We start from the raw sequence: 19,754 nt of genomic DNA on the forward strand, positions 1-19,754 counted from the left end.
TAATTAGATCGGAGAAAATGACAACTATCAGTGCAGTACAGTAACCATATTATCTATTACTTTATCAAACAAGGATAACTTCTTCCTTTTACCTCCATGGTTTAAGCAGACAGAGGCATTTGTTAAGGGATCTTAAAGAAAAATAGGATCAGTGTGGTGAACCCTTTGGCAACCAAAAGAAACTTTAAAAGCTTCCTTTCTGCATCAGTAGAGTAGACGCTGAGAGTTTTCCTTGGGATTCATGGGATTCCCGTGGGATGGAAGTCAATTTTGCTGTTCATCACATGACTGGCATGAGACAGGAAAAAAGTCAACAGGAGTGGGCAGAAGTGGGACTCGTAAGAACAATAGATCTGATTTTATGCACTAAATTATGACAGGAATATGTAATAATATGAAATGCAGTAGAAAATCCCATCAAAGGTGTTCAAAGGCATAGCAGTACAGTGAAAATTCTGGTCCGCATCACCCTACAGTAAACTCATTTCTGTTTATTGTGGTCACACCAGCGTAATGATGCAGCTGCAGTTACAAATTTACTTAGCTCAATGCTTGTATGAAAGTAGTGGGCAAACCCTGACTTTTTGGCAGATGATGCAGTCTAGAGAAGAGCTAACAAGCAGCAGGAAAAGACTGACTTTCTGCAGCATGATTTCATCAGCTCAGGTGCCAAACCAAACAGTTACAGCTTTGAGTGACTTATCTCTTCCTGGGTAAGTCTGACTTCTGAGGGATGTGTTTGCCAAAGAAATGAGCGCCCTCATCACCCGCAGGCTCGGACGCCCTGATAATGACCCCGCCTTCCTCCTCATCTTCCCTCTGCTTCACATACAAAAGCTGCACCTGTGGAAGTGAAGCCTTCCTGTTTGCCTTGGACAACCGAGTGCTTCCTCTGCCTCTTCTCCACACACACATTCTTCCTCTGTGAGTATGTATCTGTCTGGGCCAGAGCCACAGCCGGCCGCTGAATCAGCAATATCTACAGTGCTCTGTCTCTCCTCCCTTTGCTCTGCAGGTCGATGCTGCAAATGTCTGATTCAGCAAAATCTTCCTCCACCTTCAAACCAACACAGAATCAACTCTACACGATGAAGCCGCTTCTAATTGAACACATGGAGAGTGAGATTTTAGAGTTAATTTTCAAAGTTTTAGGAGGTTTGTTTAGGCCACGAGATTACTCCAAATGAGGCCACTAAGTGGGGCACATTCAGTCCAGAAACATACTGCACTGCACTGTTTCCATTTGCACTAATCTACCTCCATCACTCTCATTGTTGGTGCAGGTCAGTGGACACTGTGTCCAGCCAAAGTAACCCATTAAATAAATCAAATAGAGTACTCAGATGAAGAAAAAAAACAAAACACCATGACTTATGATACTGCTCCTTATCTCCTCAAATTTCCACATTTTTGACACAGAATCTAGCTTCTATGTGTGGATATATAATATATAAATTAAGGAGGACAGTCACTAAATAATATTGAATATTTTCCTATGAGGACCACAAAATCTAATGTCAAATGCCAATAAAAATAATATCAGAAATATCCACAACTGTTAGAAATTGCCAGACAAGAGACAAGCATCTATACTTTAAAAAAAAATTGTGAACACTAAATATTTTAAACCCCTTAGGAATACAATTGCTGGTTATGTTGAGTTCCATTCATTATGCAGGTTATTTTTTAATCTGTTTTTTATTTATAACATTCTCTTGTTTTGACCAATTAGCAGCCTGAAATCTAAATATGCTGTTGCCCATAAAATTCGAATAATTTTGTTTTCAGACACATTGTTCTTTTTATTCCTATTTATACACATCAGTAATCACCTTTGATCAGGTGCAATGATTATATACAGAGTCCCAGTTAGACTTTATCATGTATAAATCACACTGTCATGATCCTTTCTTGAGAAGAGGTAAAAATATTTTATAACCACTTTATGGGCAACAGTATATATTTCACCAACAAACAGAAAAAAATTAGCAAACCAGCAAATTTTTTAAGCCTTTTTTTTTTAATCCAAACAACGAATTCCAACAATTAATCATTTAGCAGTCTACAAAACTTTATATCCCTGATGCAGAATGTCCTACACAGTCATACATATGGCCTTGAAAAACCCTGCACTATAACATGAAGGCACATTCAATGACAGCAGCAGAGTTCAGCTGATGTAAATGAGACCAGGCGTCTGTGTTTTCCTTCATGCAGAGAATGAAGTGATAGACGGGGAAAGGAGGAACAGCTGAAGCTCTTTTTTATCAGGATGAAAAGACATAATGAAATATGACACTGTCACAGAGCTGGACATTTTATTATGGCTACAAGAGTGCTTTGATAGGACAGGTGTACTATCTAAAAGAAGAGAGGACATGATGTAAAAAAAAATGGATGCCGCAACCTCCCCTATAAACCAGTGAGGACAATAGAAGAAGAACTTCATAACCTGAGAGAAAAGACGCTCTTTGAAGACTGACTATTGCTGTAGTACCTTTTTAGACTTCTTGGACTTTTTACATTTCTTTAAAAAGCTTACCCTGTTAGAGGATTATCTGATGTAGCAGAGTAGATTTAGCCCTCATCTTACTCCGTCTGCATATGACTATTTTTATTTCCACCTTGTGTAACATCTGCTTAAGTGAGATAATAATAGCAGGCTTTGATCGAGCAGTAAAGACCTATTATGCAGTGAAGTGGAAACTGGATGCGACTGAAGAGAAACCGACTGGAGAAAACTATTTGGTTGTTTCCTGCTTTAGTGGTTGGTTTAAAATGTTTCAGCATAACTGTTCTTGAGAGTAACATGCCGGTATATATTTGCCGATTTATTTTACCTTGTTATACCATTTTATGTGCAAATGGTTTTCTGTCATTCATAATAGATGCACAAGCTGATTTGTAACCATCCACTGCGGGTAAATATGGATGACAGTTATACCAGTTGAGACAAATTCATTACATACAGGCTCAGTAATATCAGTATAATATTTAAATCTATAGCCTATGGTTATTTGATGTCATCATGATGGATACGTTGTAAGAACTGACGTAGAAGTCTACCAAAAATAATCATCTACATTCCAGAAATATGTAGACAACATTCTCATGCTGAGGCCCGTTGTAAGCGGAGGGACACGCTGACGTAAGGGTTTGTGGTTTGTGTTTTAGGAAACACACGGCTTCAGGTATCAACAAATCAATGAGAGAGGAGATTACACAAAGCTGGCAGCAGGAACATTTGCAGATATAATTCAGCACAAGCGGGCGTTTGGCAGTGAGTCTGCGGAGGCCGATACCGAGTTTGACATAAAGCACTGAACAAAATAAAGTGCAGAACAATCTTTTACCTTCTTTTTGCTGCAGTAGATTTGCCATTTCTTCTCTGCAGGGAGGGCAAACATGGCTTCCCTGTGTTTCTCTGTGAGGTCAAGCTCATCCTGCAAAAAAAGACAAAAACAAGGTAAGGAGTTATAGAGTTGGAAAGACGGTCATTTTCACAACCTTTTTTGTACATCTGGATGGACTCGACAGTAATCACTAACAAACGAAGACAAAGAAATTGCTGTATTTTTAAAAATGTAACATAAATCAGTTCAGTTTCTCCTAAAAACGTGTGCCAGAAGTAGTTGCAGAAGAGATCTGATATTGGTTCAAGAACAGCCTGTGCTAAATCTCTGTACGATGAATGGGATATCAGCAGGTTCCCTCATCGTAAATTCAATGAGTCTGAATCAAATCAGATGTCTTCCCAGGTTTAGACATGTGAGTAATGGGGAAAAGATAAGGCGTGGCCTGTCTCCTCGACATGTGGTAACAAACATCTGGAAACAACATGCGTCACAACGAAAAACAGATATTCCACAGAGGCACATGAAGGGTGCTGCTGGGAAGTGTTAGTGTCCTAATACTCTCTGGTATTTAGCCTACGTGCAATTAAAATCGTTTAATTTGAGATTTTATTGGTGAAAAAAGGCTGAGATCCAAGTTAGGTTTTGAATATCACATGCAACACTGAAACGCTGAAGATCACATTCCTACAGCCTCATCAATGAAGAATGTTCAACAGAAACTGACCTGATTTAATATGGATTTGTAATTAAACTTATCCACCTTAACTCTAATCCTGTTAAATCTCTCTTCAGTCATTCTTAAGCAAATGGCCTGAATAAGCTCCATGTGCAAAAGGTGTTGAAAGTCTCATGAAGAATTTTAAGCAATTAAGTGTAAAGACATGATAAGAATCAAGGAGGTCTCAGCGAACATTTTATCAAGCAACAAGTGAAAGAAAATTTTGTGTGGTTTTACCAACACAATGTTTCCTGCAAATAAGTATATAAAGGCTGTTTCCAGGAAAGTTTTTCTAAAGCTATAAAGCCATGAAAATCAATATGTGCAATGACTGAATGTCCTTAAAAGACTGTATAAATCTAGTTGCACGTCCACAATCAATGCAGTAGTACTCAACAAGAAAAGGAAACCAATTTATTCTCCATTAAAATATAAAGAGGAGGAATGTGTTTTATACCGCAACAAACTCTTGTTAATGTCGTGTTGAACTGCAGGTGAGAGATCTCACGGTAGTCTGGGTAAGGAAGCCTCACCTCAACTTACAGGTTTTTGGAAAACCTGTTCAAATAATTCTCAAGTTCAGAGGTCAGCTTGTAACCGAGCAGATGGCCACAACTTGTTCCATAACGTCTTTTTCCCCCAGTTGTACACACACACACACACACACTTTAAGTGAAATAAAAGCACGTGGCTGTTTTCTTTCGGTAAACAGAGCAACTGAAAGCCTCCTTGTTGTCGCACTCAACTTACTCAATTATAGCTTCATAAAGGGTGGTAGACAAAAACAAGCAATTAGCAGATGGAGGAGGCTGAGACATCAGGGGGGTCCTGAATGAGGTCTATTGATGTGCAAAAATGTCATGCTTAGATTACTGTGGCAACCACGGGACAGGAAACTGGGGCAGGGGGACCGAGGAGAGCACGACAAATCAGGAGTGACATTAAGACAGAAAAAGAATAGCAGGACTTGACCTGTGACTCACAAGATACACAGGACAAGGAAGAAGAGACAGCTCTTTTGTCAAAATCTTAATGTAACAGTCATGGTCAACAGTGGGGCTGATTATACAGTATTCAACAACATTACTGTACAGTCAACTATTAAACTTATCAAACACATGTGGTGATAATGTGAATAGTTTATTTCAGATGTGTCTTATACTTATCAGGCTGGAAAGTGAGAGAACAGAAGAGTGATGCAGTATGGGTTTCCTAGAACATAATCTAAATGTTTAGAAAACTCCTCATATAGACTCATGCTTTTCAGATCCTGTCCACCGCTGTGATACTGTGCCAGGGTTTCCACATTAACTTAGTTGAGAGCTTAGGTGCTGTGGGCCTTTTTTTGCAGCCATTTAAATGAAACCAATGGATTTATATTTTAAAATTTTAAAAAAGTATAGGTAAAGTATTGAGAAAATAATTCAAGAATTGCAAAAATGTAGTGCTCACTGATGAAATAACACACAATTCCAGTTTACAATTGACAATATACTATATAAAAGGGAAGTGGACTGTGTGTGTATGTGTGTGTGTGTGTGTGTCTCCAGCATCACATAAAATCCGAAAAGAGCTGACTGCTGCAGTTTGGCATACTTCTATATTTTTGGTGAAGGAACAGACTAGAAAAAACAGCAAGTTGATAGGACTAATATTTTAGGAGATATTAGTAATTTTGGAATACAATAGCCTTACAATCATGTTGCTACACCCAGAATCACGTGAACACTTTGGCGCAGACTGCTGGACAAATGTGGGGCAACATGCCTGAATACACAACAAATATCCATATATCCATGCTGGGGGACCGGTATGTTGCCCCCCCCCCCCCCCCCCCCCCCCCCCTTTTTTTTTTTTTCGCATCCCATCCCTCGGTATCGACACTGTTGAAGTCCAGGATCTAGACCCCGTGGTTCCCCATGGGTCAACGCACTAGTCCTAGAATATATCCTCTCCTGTGATAGAGAAATCTCATCTTCATCAGCTTGTGCAAAATCACTAGAGTAGAGTTAAACAGTGAAAACCTTGCTCTCCTTTTAAAATATATTTGTATCTAATGTGTTTTTAATGACTCCATTTCACTTTGTTCACAGTAACTTTCGATCTTTCTTGTTTAAAAACCCAGAATCTCTGAATATACCATGTGTATAAATTGTTTATTTGAAAATTTTATATGATGGATACAAGATGTCTCATCCTTTCCTGTAAGTCCATTTCACCATATGTGCAGCGATAGCTTCAAGTTTCCACATCACACTTGTAAAAGTTGCATACTAGAGTATGATTGGCTCCAAAATATTTATGATTTCACAAATACTGGTGGTAAAAATATACACTGAAGTGAGATCTAAGCTTGGCATGGAAAGCCTTCCATATGGAGCGAATGAGTGTGAAAGCAGCCTCAGTCAAACATTATTCTGCTCTGCGAAGGTCAACCATCTCACTCAATGAACAATAAAATAACTTGTTTTTGAGTGAAATGGGATTTCAATTAAAAAAAAAGAAAAAAAACAGAAAAAGTTCTTACCACCAACTCGGAGAACATGCCATCCAGCTCATCGTATCCCGGCATCGGAAGAGACGGCTCCATGACCTGCAGGGCAAAGTCCTCCCTCAGCCTATAGGTGATCTCTGGGTGGTCGCTGCTGTTAAAGCAGCAGAAGAAGAAAGACAGACCACCGCGGCCACCGCCACCACCACGCTTTCGGGGAGCCATTGCTGTCCGATGTGTTTGCCCCGGTCTGGTCAGGTAGGGAGGGTGGGAGGCTCCTTCAGGGCCTCTTTACAGCCTCCTCCACCTCAGAGTTTGGCCTCCGTCAGAGAGCACTGTGGAATAAGAAAAGAAGACACAGTTTAGTTCAACAGCATCAAAACCAAAGTCAAGCATCAAGTCGACAGAGAAGCAAACAGTAGTGTAGAACTCAAAAGCACTCCAAAGACAAGAGTAAAAGAAACCTTTTATTTAGGTGGCTTTTGTAATGACGACATTTTAAGACACAGGATACGCTTATGCAGAAAGGACAAAGATAAAAGAAAAAAACAAAAAAAAGGTACAAAGAGCAATAGCTTGCGCTCTTGAAATCTGTAGGCACTCTGACCTGATGATCGACTGCAGAAACGTTACTTATTAGCAGCTCCATGACACAAAAATCTTTGAGTTTTCCAGACTTGCAGTCTAAACCTCTGCCCAGGTAATGATTAATGGTGGGGTCATAGCGTTGGAAGAGAAAGTACAATGCACCGTATCGCTGAGGGCTCACACTGAAAGATTTAATTATGTAGTTTATACAATAGAGTCCTAAAAGAGTGTGAGGATTGAAATGGAGACCATAATTTGCCAGAATTAGTGCATTCAGAGCTTTTCATCTCCCGTTTCCTTCCTTTTCAGGCTTGTATTTCCTAATGAATACTGATTACAGTGGTGTGTTTACAATGGCTGTTGGAAGAGGTGTGGGAGGGGTTGTTTGTCTTATTTTGGCTCGTCACAATGGCCTTCATGGTCAGAAATCTGGAGACTTTTTCTATGAACAGGTGCATGAGCCAGTCAGGAAGTCAAAATTAAACATGTGTTGTCTCGATCATCAGACACTAGTGGTTTGGTGTTAAGGTTTGGTTTGGTATTTAGGAAATGTGCACAATTCATCTCAGCTCCTGTTGGTTCACTGGCCTGCCTCTGAGTGACAGATAAAAATACAGACAGATCAGCTGTTGGAAATGACCAGCATTGCTGAGGAGGGCTGAGCGCATTACAGAAAAACATGCCATGTTCTGTGAAGGGTCTGACAGGTTCACCATTTAAACAGAGTTGGTGATGTTACTACCATTTTGTCCTCTATGAATCTTATGTGGAGCATCAAGTTTTATGGTTCCAGTTATTCAAAGATTAAATATAGGTTGATGAAGATAAAATGTGTAACAAAAACCATTATAAATAAAGCATTATGTGTCTGCTGAGATGCCCTGGCCTAGAATTTAAATTCTTCACAGATAAGGACTTCTTTGGTACCAACCACAGTAATTTTCTATAATCTTTTCAGTGAAAATGAAACACAACAAGCTCAACTCCCACTAAAACTGTCACCTATTTCACAACATTAAAATTGCAAAATATATGCAATACGATTACTTCTTGCACATCATTCAGCCTTAATTAAGAACAACAATTAAAGTTGTTACTTAATCCCACAATGCTTACAAAATGATAGCGCCTAAATTCCAGCAAAAGGTACATTAGCAGCAAGTAGATAAGGCAACTCAGTGCTAATGTTTCAATCCAAACAAATATAAACACTTAGTTCTGGTGTGTGTGAAATCTGTTGGCCCAACTCCAAGCAAGAGCATCTGATTAAACCCAATGTGGTGCCTAAATGTCTGCAGGTCACAGGAACAAATGCAGCCATTTGCCCAGATGTGTCGAGCTACGTGATGCCAAGTATCAGAACCACAGACGCTACGCTGACCTGCAGGAATTTTTGGATGTCTTTTCTTGGCGACCATCAGCCCACAACATGACCATGCTCATCTGACCTTTCCCAGTGATTTCCTAAAAGTCTGTGGCTTTGACCAGTCCAAGTACATCATATGCAGTCTGATGTGATTCTACATTTAACCTGATCAGGGTACTCCACTGTAATCGAAGGTTGGGGGTTGGAAACAACAGACAAAAGGAGAAATTGAGGATATTATCTATATGTGTGATGGCGACTTGCAAATTAAAGATGAGTTAAAAGAAAGTCATTTTGAGGTTTCTGTAAATAAACCCTGATCCCATCACTGTGTCAATTTTAGTTACTTCTTTGGTTCATCTGAGGTTTCCCAGTCTAGCAGTAGTACTTTTTATAGCCTAGTTCGAACAGACTTACACTGGGAAACATGACTTTCCAACCACTAGAAAAAAAACACAAAAAAACATCAGTCATATTATTTTTATGTTGCATGTTTTTGGTATCTTTTATGCTGATGCTGACCAATACAAAAAGAAGCAAATCCACTTTCCTAAATATTAGTGGCCTTATTCTGATATGAACAAATGCAGAGGAGCAGAACTGAACCAAAACATTTTAACCCAGTGCAGAACACTACAATTCAAGGGCTTTAATATCAAAACAGGAGGATGAATAGAGGCTTTTTAACAAATGTGTTTTTGTTGGATGGTAATAAATTGCTGCAATAAACATTTAATCAGGAACACAAGACATTAATTCACAACACTTCTTATGTCAGCAAAGTAGTAACAAGTGGATTCATTGTCAAACAAAACCAAGAATGTATTATGTTACGAGACCGCTAAGTCAAACACAAAGTATATCTACATATTGTGGGCCGTGAATGAAAAACTAAACGTATGGTGCCTGAGGTCAAATAGCCACATGTGGGGCACACAGCAGCTCACTCTTCCTAACACAGCGAAAAGTGTATTTATTTTGACACATCCTTGACTTTTCCAAACAGACTACCAGAGGCCTCAGCAGCAGCTGCCTGGCCTCACACTCACTGTCTATTCTAGCATGAAGGGAAGAGGCTTTTCCAAGCTCTCTTTGACCATATTAGTCCACCAAACCGGCCCTCTTTTCCATTAGCTAAAGCGAGCTGTAAACTTTGTATAAATCAGAGTGGGAGAGAGGATTCGGCCATGTGACAGAGACGGCTAAGGTTTGGGCACTGATTTACTGTGAGGACTTTGTGTTTTGTGTCTAATTGTTAACCTGTGTGCTCTGACATTAGCCCTGCGGAGATTGTCTGTCAGACGGTCAAGGTTCCCAACATAACACAGACCTGTCAGAACAAGAGGACATTCCTCTCATAGCCAGGTGAGCCTTGTGACCCTAAACAACAACCACACAATGCCAGAATCCACTGCTTCACCTGCTCCGAGAGGGAGAAGCACTATGACGGATGGACAGAACAACCAGGGATGCAACTCACCACTATTTCCACTGTCGGTTATTTAGATAGTTTGGTCTATAAAATGTCAGAAAACCTCAATATTCAGTTTACTGTCCTGAGGTGAGAAATAAAAAAAAAAGCACAAAACTTCAGGTTTCAGGTACTTTACTCCATACATTTCAAACGCAAATACTTGTACTTTCTACTCTTCACATTTTCATAACAATCTGCCTCATTTGTTTAGTTTTAATGCAACTGAGGAGTTTTATTATTATTTACCAAACCTAAACAGAAAGGACAACAACATACAGAAAAGATGGACTCTTAGTGTGTCCGTTAGTGCATATGGTATATGACAAAATTTAAGAAATGATGCAAAAGACATAAGATTAAGGTTGTGTTTGTGAGAAAAGGCGTCATAATGTTTCAAACTGCTGGTGACTGAAAACAGATCTACACATTCCAGCCAAGTTAATGTTATGTTTATTCTTTAATAGGCTTCACATGGTATTAATATGACATGAAGATCATTTTGCTTCACTTCTACACTTCATTTCAGAGCCTCTATGTTTTCTTTTTTTTTTTTACTTGTACGGCAGTACAGAAGCTGAATCAGTACTTCTACTTTTACCAGAAAGTAAAGAAAACTTTTGCCACAGCTGTCACCATCACAGCCAGAAGAAAATATTCACATTTAGGTGGCTACAATCAGAAAATATAAGCGTTTCCTAAACAACTACTCAAACTGATTGAGTGATTATAAAAATGGCGATTAATTCAATAGTTGATTTGATTCATTGATGAGTTGTTGCAGCTCTAAACAAAACCATTCCTCACCGTCCAAACAGTGAAAGTCAGCTAAGTGAATGGATATTTCCAGGAATTATCTAATCACAGGAAGCATGTTTAAAATGTTGAGATTCAGCACAATGATGATAATGCCATGTAGCAGCTGCACTTTGCAATCAAGGAGGCTGCTGTTTTCTACAACATAAACTGACTTTTGGCCTGCGCTGGAGAAAGGTTTTACAGTACAAAACAGATTCTTTTATCCTCCTTCATTCATACGCATCCAGTAATTAAACCCGCCCACACATATTCAAACAAACACTTCGCTCTTTGTCTGTATGAGTTTTATCCTCGGACAGCCTTGTTGTTTTCTTGACCATGTGGTTCGGCTGGTGACCTGGCATGAGTCCAGGCTGTAAAAAGAATCTCAGTGTTTGTAAAAAGTGAGCGTGGACTGGTGCGTGGTGCCTGTTGAAGACCTCTCCGTTAAACCTGCCGTTCTGTCAGGTCCACTGGACAAAAGGCAGAAGTCGAGAAGAGCTAAACAGATACATGCTCACGTTACAGAACATGTGCGAAGAGGAATGAAGACAGTAAAGCAAGAACACAAAGATGATCCCAGACTTTTTATCCAGCTGCATCATTTTGCTTTCCCATACTCCCTTTCCCCTGATTTTGACCATCTTACTCCTCCTTTCAGCCTCCAGTCTTGTTCCCACATTTACATTTTACACGGTTTTCACAATAGTTACATGTGCTGCCATGAAATAACTGCTGTCATCAACAGACAGTGTACATAACTTAAGACTAACGCTAATAACCAAATACTGGCTTGATTTGGAGGAGGAATTCAACCTTGGATGGAGAACACAGTGGACAGTAGTGTATTAAAAACAGATGTATGTGAAATATCTTCATCTAGACCAGCTGGCATCTCACAGCTGCTTGTGGCTCTTTAATTTTTGATATCTGCATTTAATATGGGGGCCTAAATCATCGGCTGCTTTAATGTTGATCCAGACAATGTACAGTTGAATATCTCAACAAATGGACAAAGTAGTTTTATAGCTGAAAGACTATGATGAAAACCATGATTTTGATTATTATCAAGTCCTAAAACCTCATATTAGAAGTGCAGAAGGGCTAAAGTTCCACCTTGAGAAGCTGCAGTGCTTTTCCCTGGGTCTTGAGGCCTACAATCAATAATAAGCTGCTGAATACCTGATTGCTTCAAGGATGGTGTTTTATATGGCCGTGACCTCTGACCTCTCTGTGGGGTCAGCAAATTAAAGTGAGATTTCTCCTGCTGAAATAAATCAATAAGCTGTGATTGTACTATCCCTGCTTTATGTCAACATTTTAGCCCAAGACAATACACTGAGATAGAATACAGCATACAACTAAAATCTAAAATCAGTCACATGTTGGTTTAAGATAAACACACGCTAAAGATGCAGCTGCTATTAAATGCATAATATGTGCAGTATTCTTGCCTCTAGGTATCTAGAATCAGAAAAAAATGTAGTAAAAAAAAAAAAGAAAAAAAAGACAAAGTTTGACACATGGAATGATTAGTATTATAGTTTTTATCAACATTTGTTCACAGACAATATATTCTTGTTGTATCATTCTAATGAAATAGCAGCAAATAACATTAAAGACATGAATAAATGACAAAATTGTAGTTTTTTCTATACATCATTGCAATGTTCAAATCCATTGCAAGTGCACATAACAGCAAAATATAATCTACTTCTTGTTGTTTTTATACTTTAATACAGATATATCATATTATAGCTTTGACAAGTACATGCAATCCAAATCATTTCATGTACTGGTTTGGGAATATCTGAGCAAAAATACAAAAACATGCAACTGCAATCAACAAACTGGTGGATGCAGCTGTGTTATGGCAGACCAGAAAGGCATTTGGTGCACATAAATTTAATCTTCTTTTCTGATTTAGGATTTAGGATGGATCAGACTTGCAATTTGATGATCATCTCACCACAGTATTTCCAATGCAAAGTATGTTGTCATTGTAAGTAAAGGCGTTTCACACAGCACTACAATGTTTCTCAGATGGGAATAAAGCTGAAAAGCATAGACTACATTGCATTAACTCACACTGTTGAAATGTGTGACTAAAAAATAAAAAAAAAAAAAGGACACTGGAGACTCAGTTCTTGGCTTTAGGACAGAACTATCTGCACTGGGCTGCATTCACACTCTACACAAGAGGCTTATCGAAACCCCAAGGTCTGTTGTGCACTGCACTTGGTAATTTATTTTGGATCAGTTTGGACAGCTGCAAATAAAAGGCTCAGGAGTCCCGCAGTGCAGGCTAGTAGTAGTCCTTTCAATAAAATCGCCCAGCTGAAAATCAATCAGTGATCCAGTATTTGCCAGAGTGCTTACTTAACCTGTGAAGCTAAAATCTGCTTTGAGTTGATGGCTGAAGCATTAGGTCTAAAACACAAATGTTGTCTACAATAATATAACTATCTCAAAGCAGCTGCATGTTATAAATTGAAGGCTTTTTGCAATGAAAGAAAAGCTCAATTGTAAATCCCAAGGTACAAACTGATTGAACTGCCGGATCATTAAGCCATTTCTGAAAACAGATCTAGTCCGACATGGTTAAATTGTACAAGAAATGGTAAAAACAGCACAGTGAAACCCAATTGTGTTGCACAGCTGGAGAGCACACATAGCACTCAGTCTGCCAATTACTTAATGACACCCTGAGTATACAATGAGCAAACACACACAGACTTGGACACACATCAGAAAATAAGTGGGCCATGATAGGAATACTGACCAACAGGTTAAGAGGAGATTAAAATCAATCACTTCTTGAAACAGGACAGTTAAACAACAGAAAACCTTCAAAACTGTCTTAAAGTGAAAGCAGCGGTGGTAGAGCTGTGTCGCTCTGATGCCTGTGTGCTCATGTGCATATACGTTACAGGATTATGTGTCAAGATATGACAAAGGCATTGCCTCTGGAGCATTAATGTCACATGGACGAGGAAGTAGTGCTGAAGTGGCTCAGATTACAGGATTAACATACAGAGACTCAGAGAGAGTGGAGAGACAGGGATAACAGCACAGACAGACAAAGGAAGCATTTCTTCCACCAGCTGATACATTTTACACTCGTCTACAGGGCTGTAGTTAGATCAGGTTCAGCTCTTTGAAGTCATATCACTGAACTCTGAGCTGTGGCTGTTATGCAAACCTTTTTGTATACTGGAATGCCATGTGACTATGTGTGTTGAAGTGGGTAAATTTGGTACAAATCAACAGTATATCACTTTTTTTTGCATCTTTACACCAAACTATTAACACTTACTTTAAAGAGATATAAAAAACCCTGTTAGAGATATGTGTTACTTTCACTGAAGAGTTGTTTACAGTTTATCTACGTACATTCTGTCACTGTCAAATAAACTACAAAAATAGTAAAACATAAAAAGTGAGAGTAAAAACAAGCACAGTGAACTACTTATATTTATATCCTGTGCTGCAATCTTAAATAGCTGAGTAACAATTCTGTCAGACATCAAGAAACTATGATTATAACAATCATTTGTGTTGTGCATCAAGCAAAACATCACGTGCGTGTCATGCTGCTAAAATGTTTACTTTAGTCTATTTTACATAATTTTACAATAAACACATCTGGGTTTTTGTGCATTTGTAAAAAAAAAAAAAAAAAGGAACAAAAACAGTATAATGAAATAAAAAGTACTTCACGCTTTACAGCAAACCATCAGTTTCTACATGAACACTCGACTTGAACTGCAGCTAAAAATATATAAAATTCTGTGTCTGTACCATACCATGTTATTACTAGACCCAAGGCTTTAGCATAAAATTTACTGGCACGCAATAAAGCTCAACACTATTATGTACACAGACCAACAGACAGACACTCCAGTATCTGCTGTTACTGAAAACAGGGAGCCATGTTGCACAAAAGTAATCTAATTGTTTCCACATCCTTCCTCATTACACAGACTCGTGGTCTTCACACGTTTCATCTGGAGACTTTATCAGAGTCATACTCTGTGATGACTCAGATTAGATCAAACCGGTCTCTGAGCTGTCACCACAACTGTTTTCAACACACAAATTTAGCAATCTGATCGAAATGATCACCAAACAACAACAGAATGAGAAAACATAGGCTACAGGAGGCAACAATCAGTGGAAGCTGAGAGACCTACTGTTCAACTATGGGTGGTTTCAACTCCACGTTCACTCACAGCAACAGCTTATATGATAATCAGAAATGTCGACATGTTTTTATCTCAGTGGTCACAGCATTATTTCATGAACAAAGCCTTGTGCAAACCAATGGCTGATAAACACATGGTTAAGTTGTTGCTCAGAAATGATTTAATCACTGCTGAATCCAATTTGTGGTACCTTCTTTTTAATGGTTTGCACTATGAAGGGACTTTTAGAACTACGAAACAACTCTTCAAACACATACTTCTTGGTTTTGGAAAAAAAAAAAAAAAAAAAAACCTGCATAGTATCCGCAGGCCATTGAAGTTGCTCATGACTACGACTTATTTCTTGTAAGAGATGATGCTGATCTCAAACAGCTGAACTGCTCCACACCTAAGAAACATAATTCAGTGACACTCCCCTTTAATTTTTTTCCATGAATGAGTAATAGCGCAAAGCAAAAAATGTACATTTAGGACCAGGGAGTGTGTGGCTGAAATGCAGGGAGGACAGAGATTAAAAAGCAGGTTAAAAGGCTGCTGCTCTTTCCATAGAGGAGCCTGTCAAACCCGTTCTGCAGACAGACTCTCCAACCCCCCACTCTTTAACATGTTAGCATTCTTCCTCGGGTCAACCCTTCAAGTGGAGGTTAGACTCAGGGCAAAGAAGGAAACCACTAAACATGCGACAGTATCCTTGCCAGGGTTTTAGCTCAATCATCTGGGACTAGTTTATTGGCTACAATCCAAAAGAAAAGAAAAAGAGCCTCTTAGTTTAAAAATAGCACAAATAGTGTCTAGTTATCATACTGCTCCCTCACTGTACAGTGTTCAGTTACACTGCGTTGTGGTACTGTAACTAAACAGGAAATGTTTAGCACAGCAAAAAGACCTGGATTCATCCTGCAATGTTACATGTAAGTAATGTGTTACTGGTAGTTTTCTGTTAACACGTTAATTTGCCATTCTGATTTTGTAACGCTTTTCATGTCTTTTTTATTATCTTCTCCACGCAGCTCCCAACATGTCTGCTACAGAGAGATGAAGTGAACACAAACTTCCTCAAGTTTGAAAACCCTATTCAAAAGAACAATCTGGTTATTTGTTAAGCAAATGTTTCCAACTGCAGCATTGGCGGATTACATTTCTCGACAACATGTTGCAAAGCAGTGGGTCTCAACTGGCCTGGCATCCACTTTTAAATAAATCAATCCAAATAAAGGTGTTTTTCAAACAGAAACTTGTAAACACATTAAATATACATATGACTCCATTAATAAATTAAGAGAACTGCAAAGTTGCACAACTGGTTTTAAAACACACAATAAGTGAAAACACTTTCAGTTCTGAATGACATTTGACACTGACCTGACATATGGGTTTCATTCTGTTTTCATTGTCAGTGTTTGTAAATTCATATTTAACACAATGAGGGTGATATTTGTGCTAATCAAATACTTCACGTGTCATGGCTGCCAGCTACTGCAGACTTTGACACATCTGTGAAAATAAAACTCTGATATCAGATTGCATTTAAAGCAATAAAAAAGCCATTTAAAAAATTCTTATTAATCGTTTCTTGTTAATTCAATGGTTGTGTTTTTGGAGGCTGAAACATAACAAAGGCCATCTGACACATTTAGTCTATGGAATAATTATTGAAGTTATGGTTTTAAGACTGTTGAGATGCAATATTCAGAGACTAAATGAGAACCTGAATAAAAGGCTGTAAACAGAAAATTTTGGTACAAAGTATAGCTTCTTAAGTTCTCTAACAATCCTGAGGGTTGATAAACATAAAATCTGTTGTCAGTTTCTCTTAGTAAGTTTCAGTTTTTTCCAAATAAGCATCAATGAGAGATACTAAGTTGCAGAAGCTTGTGAGACAGACCAGACCTGATGTGACTCAGTTTACTGTAAGATCTTAAATCTGCGGAAGAATTCTTCGTAAGCCGATGGTGGGAAAGAGGGTCTATTAAGAAGTGTGAAGATTTATTATGAGAGAAGAATCTTTATTTGATTCAGTCAGACTGTCACAATTAGATCCATCTCTTTATAACCATGGAAATAAACTTTGGCAAACAAGAGCCTACTGAGAGTGTCAGATAATGCAAACTCAGCAAGAGGATCAATAAGCCTTTAAATGTCAGCAGAGAGAGAGTCACTGTCACTGAATGGATTATGGCTGTGCTTTGGACTTAATGAAATATTCACCTCTTAGAAGATATGCATCAGTGTAAATAAACAGTGAGAGGAAAACCTACAAAGTTGTTGAGGAAGCTGCTGAACAACAGTGAAAAAAAAAACCCTTGGGTGACATCAGTTATGAGCTGTGGACTCTGAACTGAGAGCATCGTAAAGCACCAACAGACATCGTCATGAACTCCCCATGTGCGGCAGAGGCAGTAAAGGCGATAATGAGCACCACAGCTGTGCACAATTCAATATTAGTCACACATTTACCATTAAAAAAAGCAAACATGCAACCTCAGAGATCATCAATAATGGGCGTGGAGATAGGATACCCTGAGCTGCAGCCTGTCCTTTAAAAATCCCTACCTCTTCCTCAGTTGCTATGGTAACCAGAGCGGTGGGTGACCGGTGGAGGCTGGGTGGGTGGGTGATTTAATGTAAGCCCTTTCTACCACACGTTACCCTGCTTTTTAATCTGCTCGGGATGTTTATAGGGGAGAAAATAGGATTGTCTCTCTAATTCAGCGGACAAAAACAAAACCATTAAGGATTACAGGCTAAAATCTAGTTTGCCATCACACAGCGGAACCATGAAATCCTGCTGAATTACAAAGCTTTTAGTGCTCTGTCGTGCATCAGTGTGTGGAGTATTTACAGGCGACATAGGGTGTATAAATGGAAGCCGAGGGAGTGGAGAATGGAACCTGAGAAGGATGACAGGAAATGGGTGAGGAGAATGAGCAGACCCCTCTGTGCTCAAGGTGACTTTCCTTTTCATTGACCTGATTATGTGCACTCCGCCCCCATCACGAAAAAAAAAGTGTGCTGTGCTCTCGTTCTCTCTCACTTGACACTGATAACGGGCTGCATTCGCCAAACCGCAGAGAAGAGCTAGTGGGAGGTCGCAGCCTGTAGCCTGTGTGTGTGTGTGTGTGAACATATTTCCACCACCACCTCACCCTCTCCAGACCAGCCTTGTCATTAGGGGGCATTCCCCACATACAGAGCTTCTCACCACAAAATCAGCCCCAGGGCCCGGTTAGAGCACCCCATCATCCTCCCCCTTCTCCCCACAGTTACTACGGCAACATGTTCATCCCCCCCACAACCCTCCCACCCCCATGCACACACACACGGCACCTCCTAATTAGACATGACACAATCACCTACGTCTTGGTGAGTGGAATCCAGCCTGTATCCTGGGGAGTGATAAAGCAGACCAGTAACCCTGACTCCCCTCATGAACACACACAGGCCATGATAGCCTTGGACTATCCACTGGTCACATGTATCTACACACACACAAACACACATTCCAATCAGTAGATAGCCGGCTTCAGCTCCTGCACTCCTTCTCCTGTGTTCATTTGATTACCCAGCAGTGCACAGATTCATTGAGCTTGGCTTACCCTGTCCAGGACTGCGCTTGCATTCCCTTTATATCCTTAGCGCTCTGCAGTATCCAGCTTTTTGCACTGTCGACAAAAATAACGATGCTTGCCTTGAAGGCAGCATGCAGTGGGGCATTTCTTGTGCAAGGTATGTATTCCACACAGGTTCAGAGTGGGTAGTAGCCACCTTGCAGTCCCGATGGCTGTCAAAATCAGCCCAGTGGAAAATCCCAGCAGCAGTTGGATGGGAGGCAAAAGAGGGATAAACCGGCTGTGCGGCAGGAGCTGCTGTTTGAGATCTTGCAACAAGCAGCCAGCTGGCCGGCGAGAACTTCTCTGTCCTCGGCAGGCAGCGTATCCACTCCCTGCCTAACCTCCTTTACTCTTGTCTTCCTCTGCAGAATGCCGTGGGGGCAGAGGGGACAGGCACAGATGTTACTGGCTCCAGGCCACACCCCTTTTCAACACTCCCTGTTCTAATAGGATGCAGCCAAGCCATGGCCACCGCCCAGCTCACCCCCTCCCCCCTCCTCAGGCTTTGGACAACTTATTTAGGGTTTGTTTGGAGAAGGTCTGCTTGGAGAGCTGCAGGAGAACAACAACACTAAGGTGCATAGACTTTTAGTGCTGCAGGCGTTAAAAGTGTGACATGAGTATTCACCAAAAATCTCCACAATGATAGCGTTAACTGAGGATAAATAAAGTGTTAAACTCTTCCGGTATGTTTAAACACCTTCAGTTTAATCATTTCAAAATGCTGCAAATTATTTGTACTTTCTCTTGCCAAAGATGAGATAACTGACAAAATATCAGAGGATTTTAATCTAAACAATTCCAGACACTCCCACATGATTTACAGCTCAGGTATCACTCCTGCATCTCAGCTAATTACTGACTCAAAACAACCAACATTTGTAAACATTCCTATGGTACAACATCTTTGCTCTGAGGATACAGTAAAGAAAGAAGACGTGAAAGCCATCAGACAGACTGATGTGAATTGGACAGGTAAAGTTACCAGAAAATTTTGTGGGTCATTTCACGTCCATGTACCTACTCACGCTAACCTTCTATAGACAGAATCACCATTAGTCACCAATATGCTGTGTTTTATTGGGAAAACACAAAGTAGTCATAAAATAAAAGTGACAGCTGTACAATTAAATACAACAAACCAGAAAAG

At 39.7% G+C, this 19,754-nt stretch overlaps 1 protein-coding gene across 1 annotated transcript in view; it reads right to left on the bottom strand.

Annotated features, from left to right (window-relative positions):
* Positions 1-18,963, bottom strand: part of LOC115414798 (disheveled-associated activator of morphogenesis 1) — a 33,764-nt gene extending 14,801 nt beyond the window's left edge. The window contains exons 1-3 of the mRNA XM_030128120.1: positions 18,590-18,963; positions 6,602-6,900; positions 3,354-3,443 (exon numbers count right to left, since the gene is read on the bottom strand). Of these exons, the coding sequence (XP_029983980.1) occupies positions 3,354-3,443; positions 6,602-6,790 (279 nt within the window). The 5' untranslated portion in view covers positions 6,791-6,900; positions 18,590-18,963. The remainder of the gene's footprint in view (positions 1-3,353; positions 3,444-6,601; positions 6,901-18,589) is intronic.
* Positions 18,964-19,754: the final 791 nt, after the last annotated feature.

The sequence above is a fragment of the Sphaeramia orbicularis genome, chromosome 24 (assembly GCF_902148855.1).
Source record: "Sphaeramia orbicularis chromosome 24, fSphaOr1.1, whole genome shotgun sequence".
Taxonomy (NCBI): Eukaryota; Metazoa; Chordata; class Actinopteri; order Kurtiformes; family Apogonidae; genus Sphaeramia; species Sphaeramia orbicularis.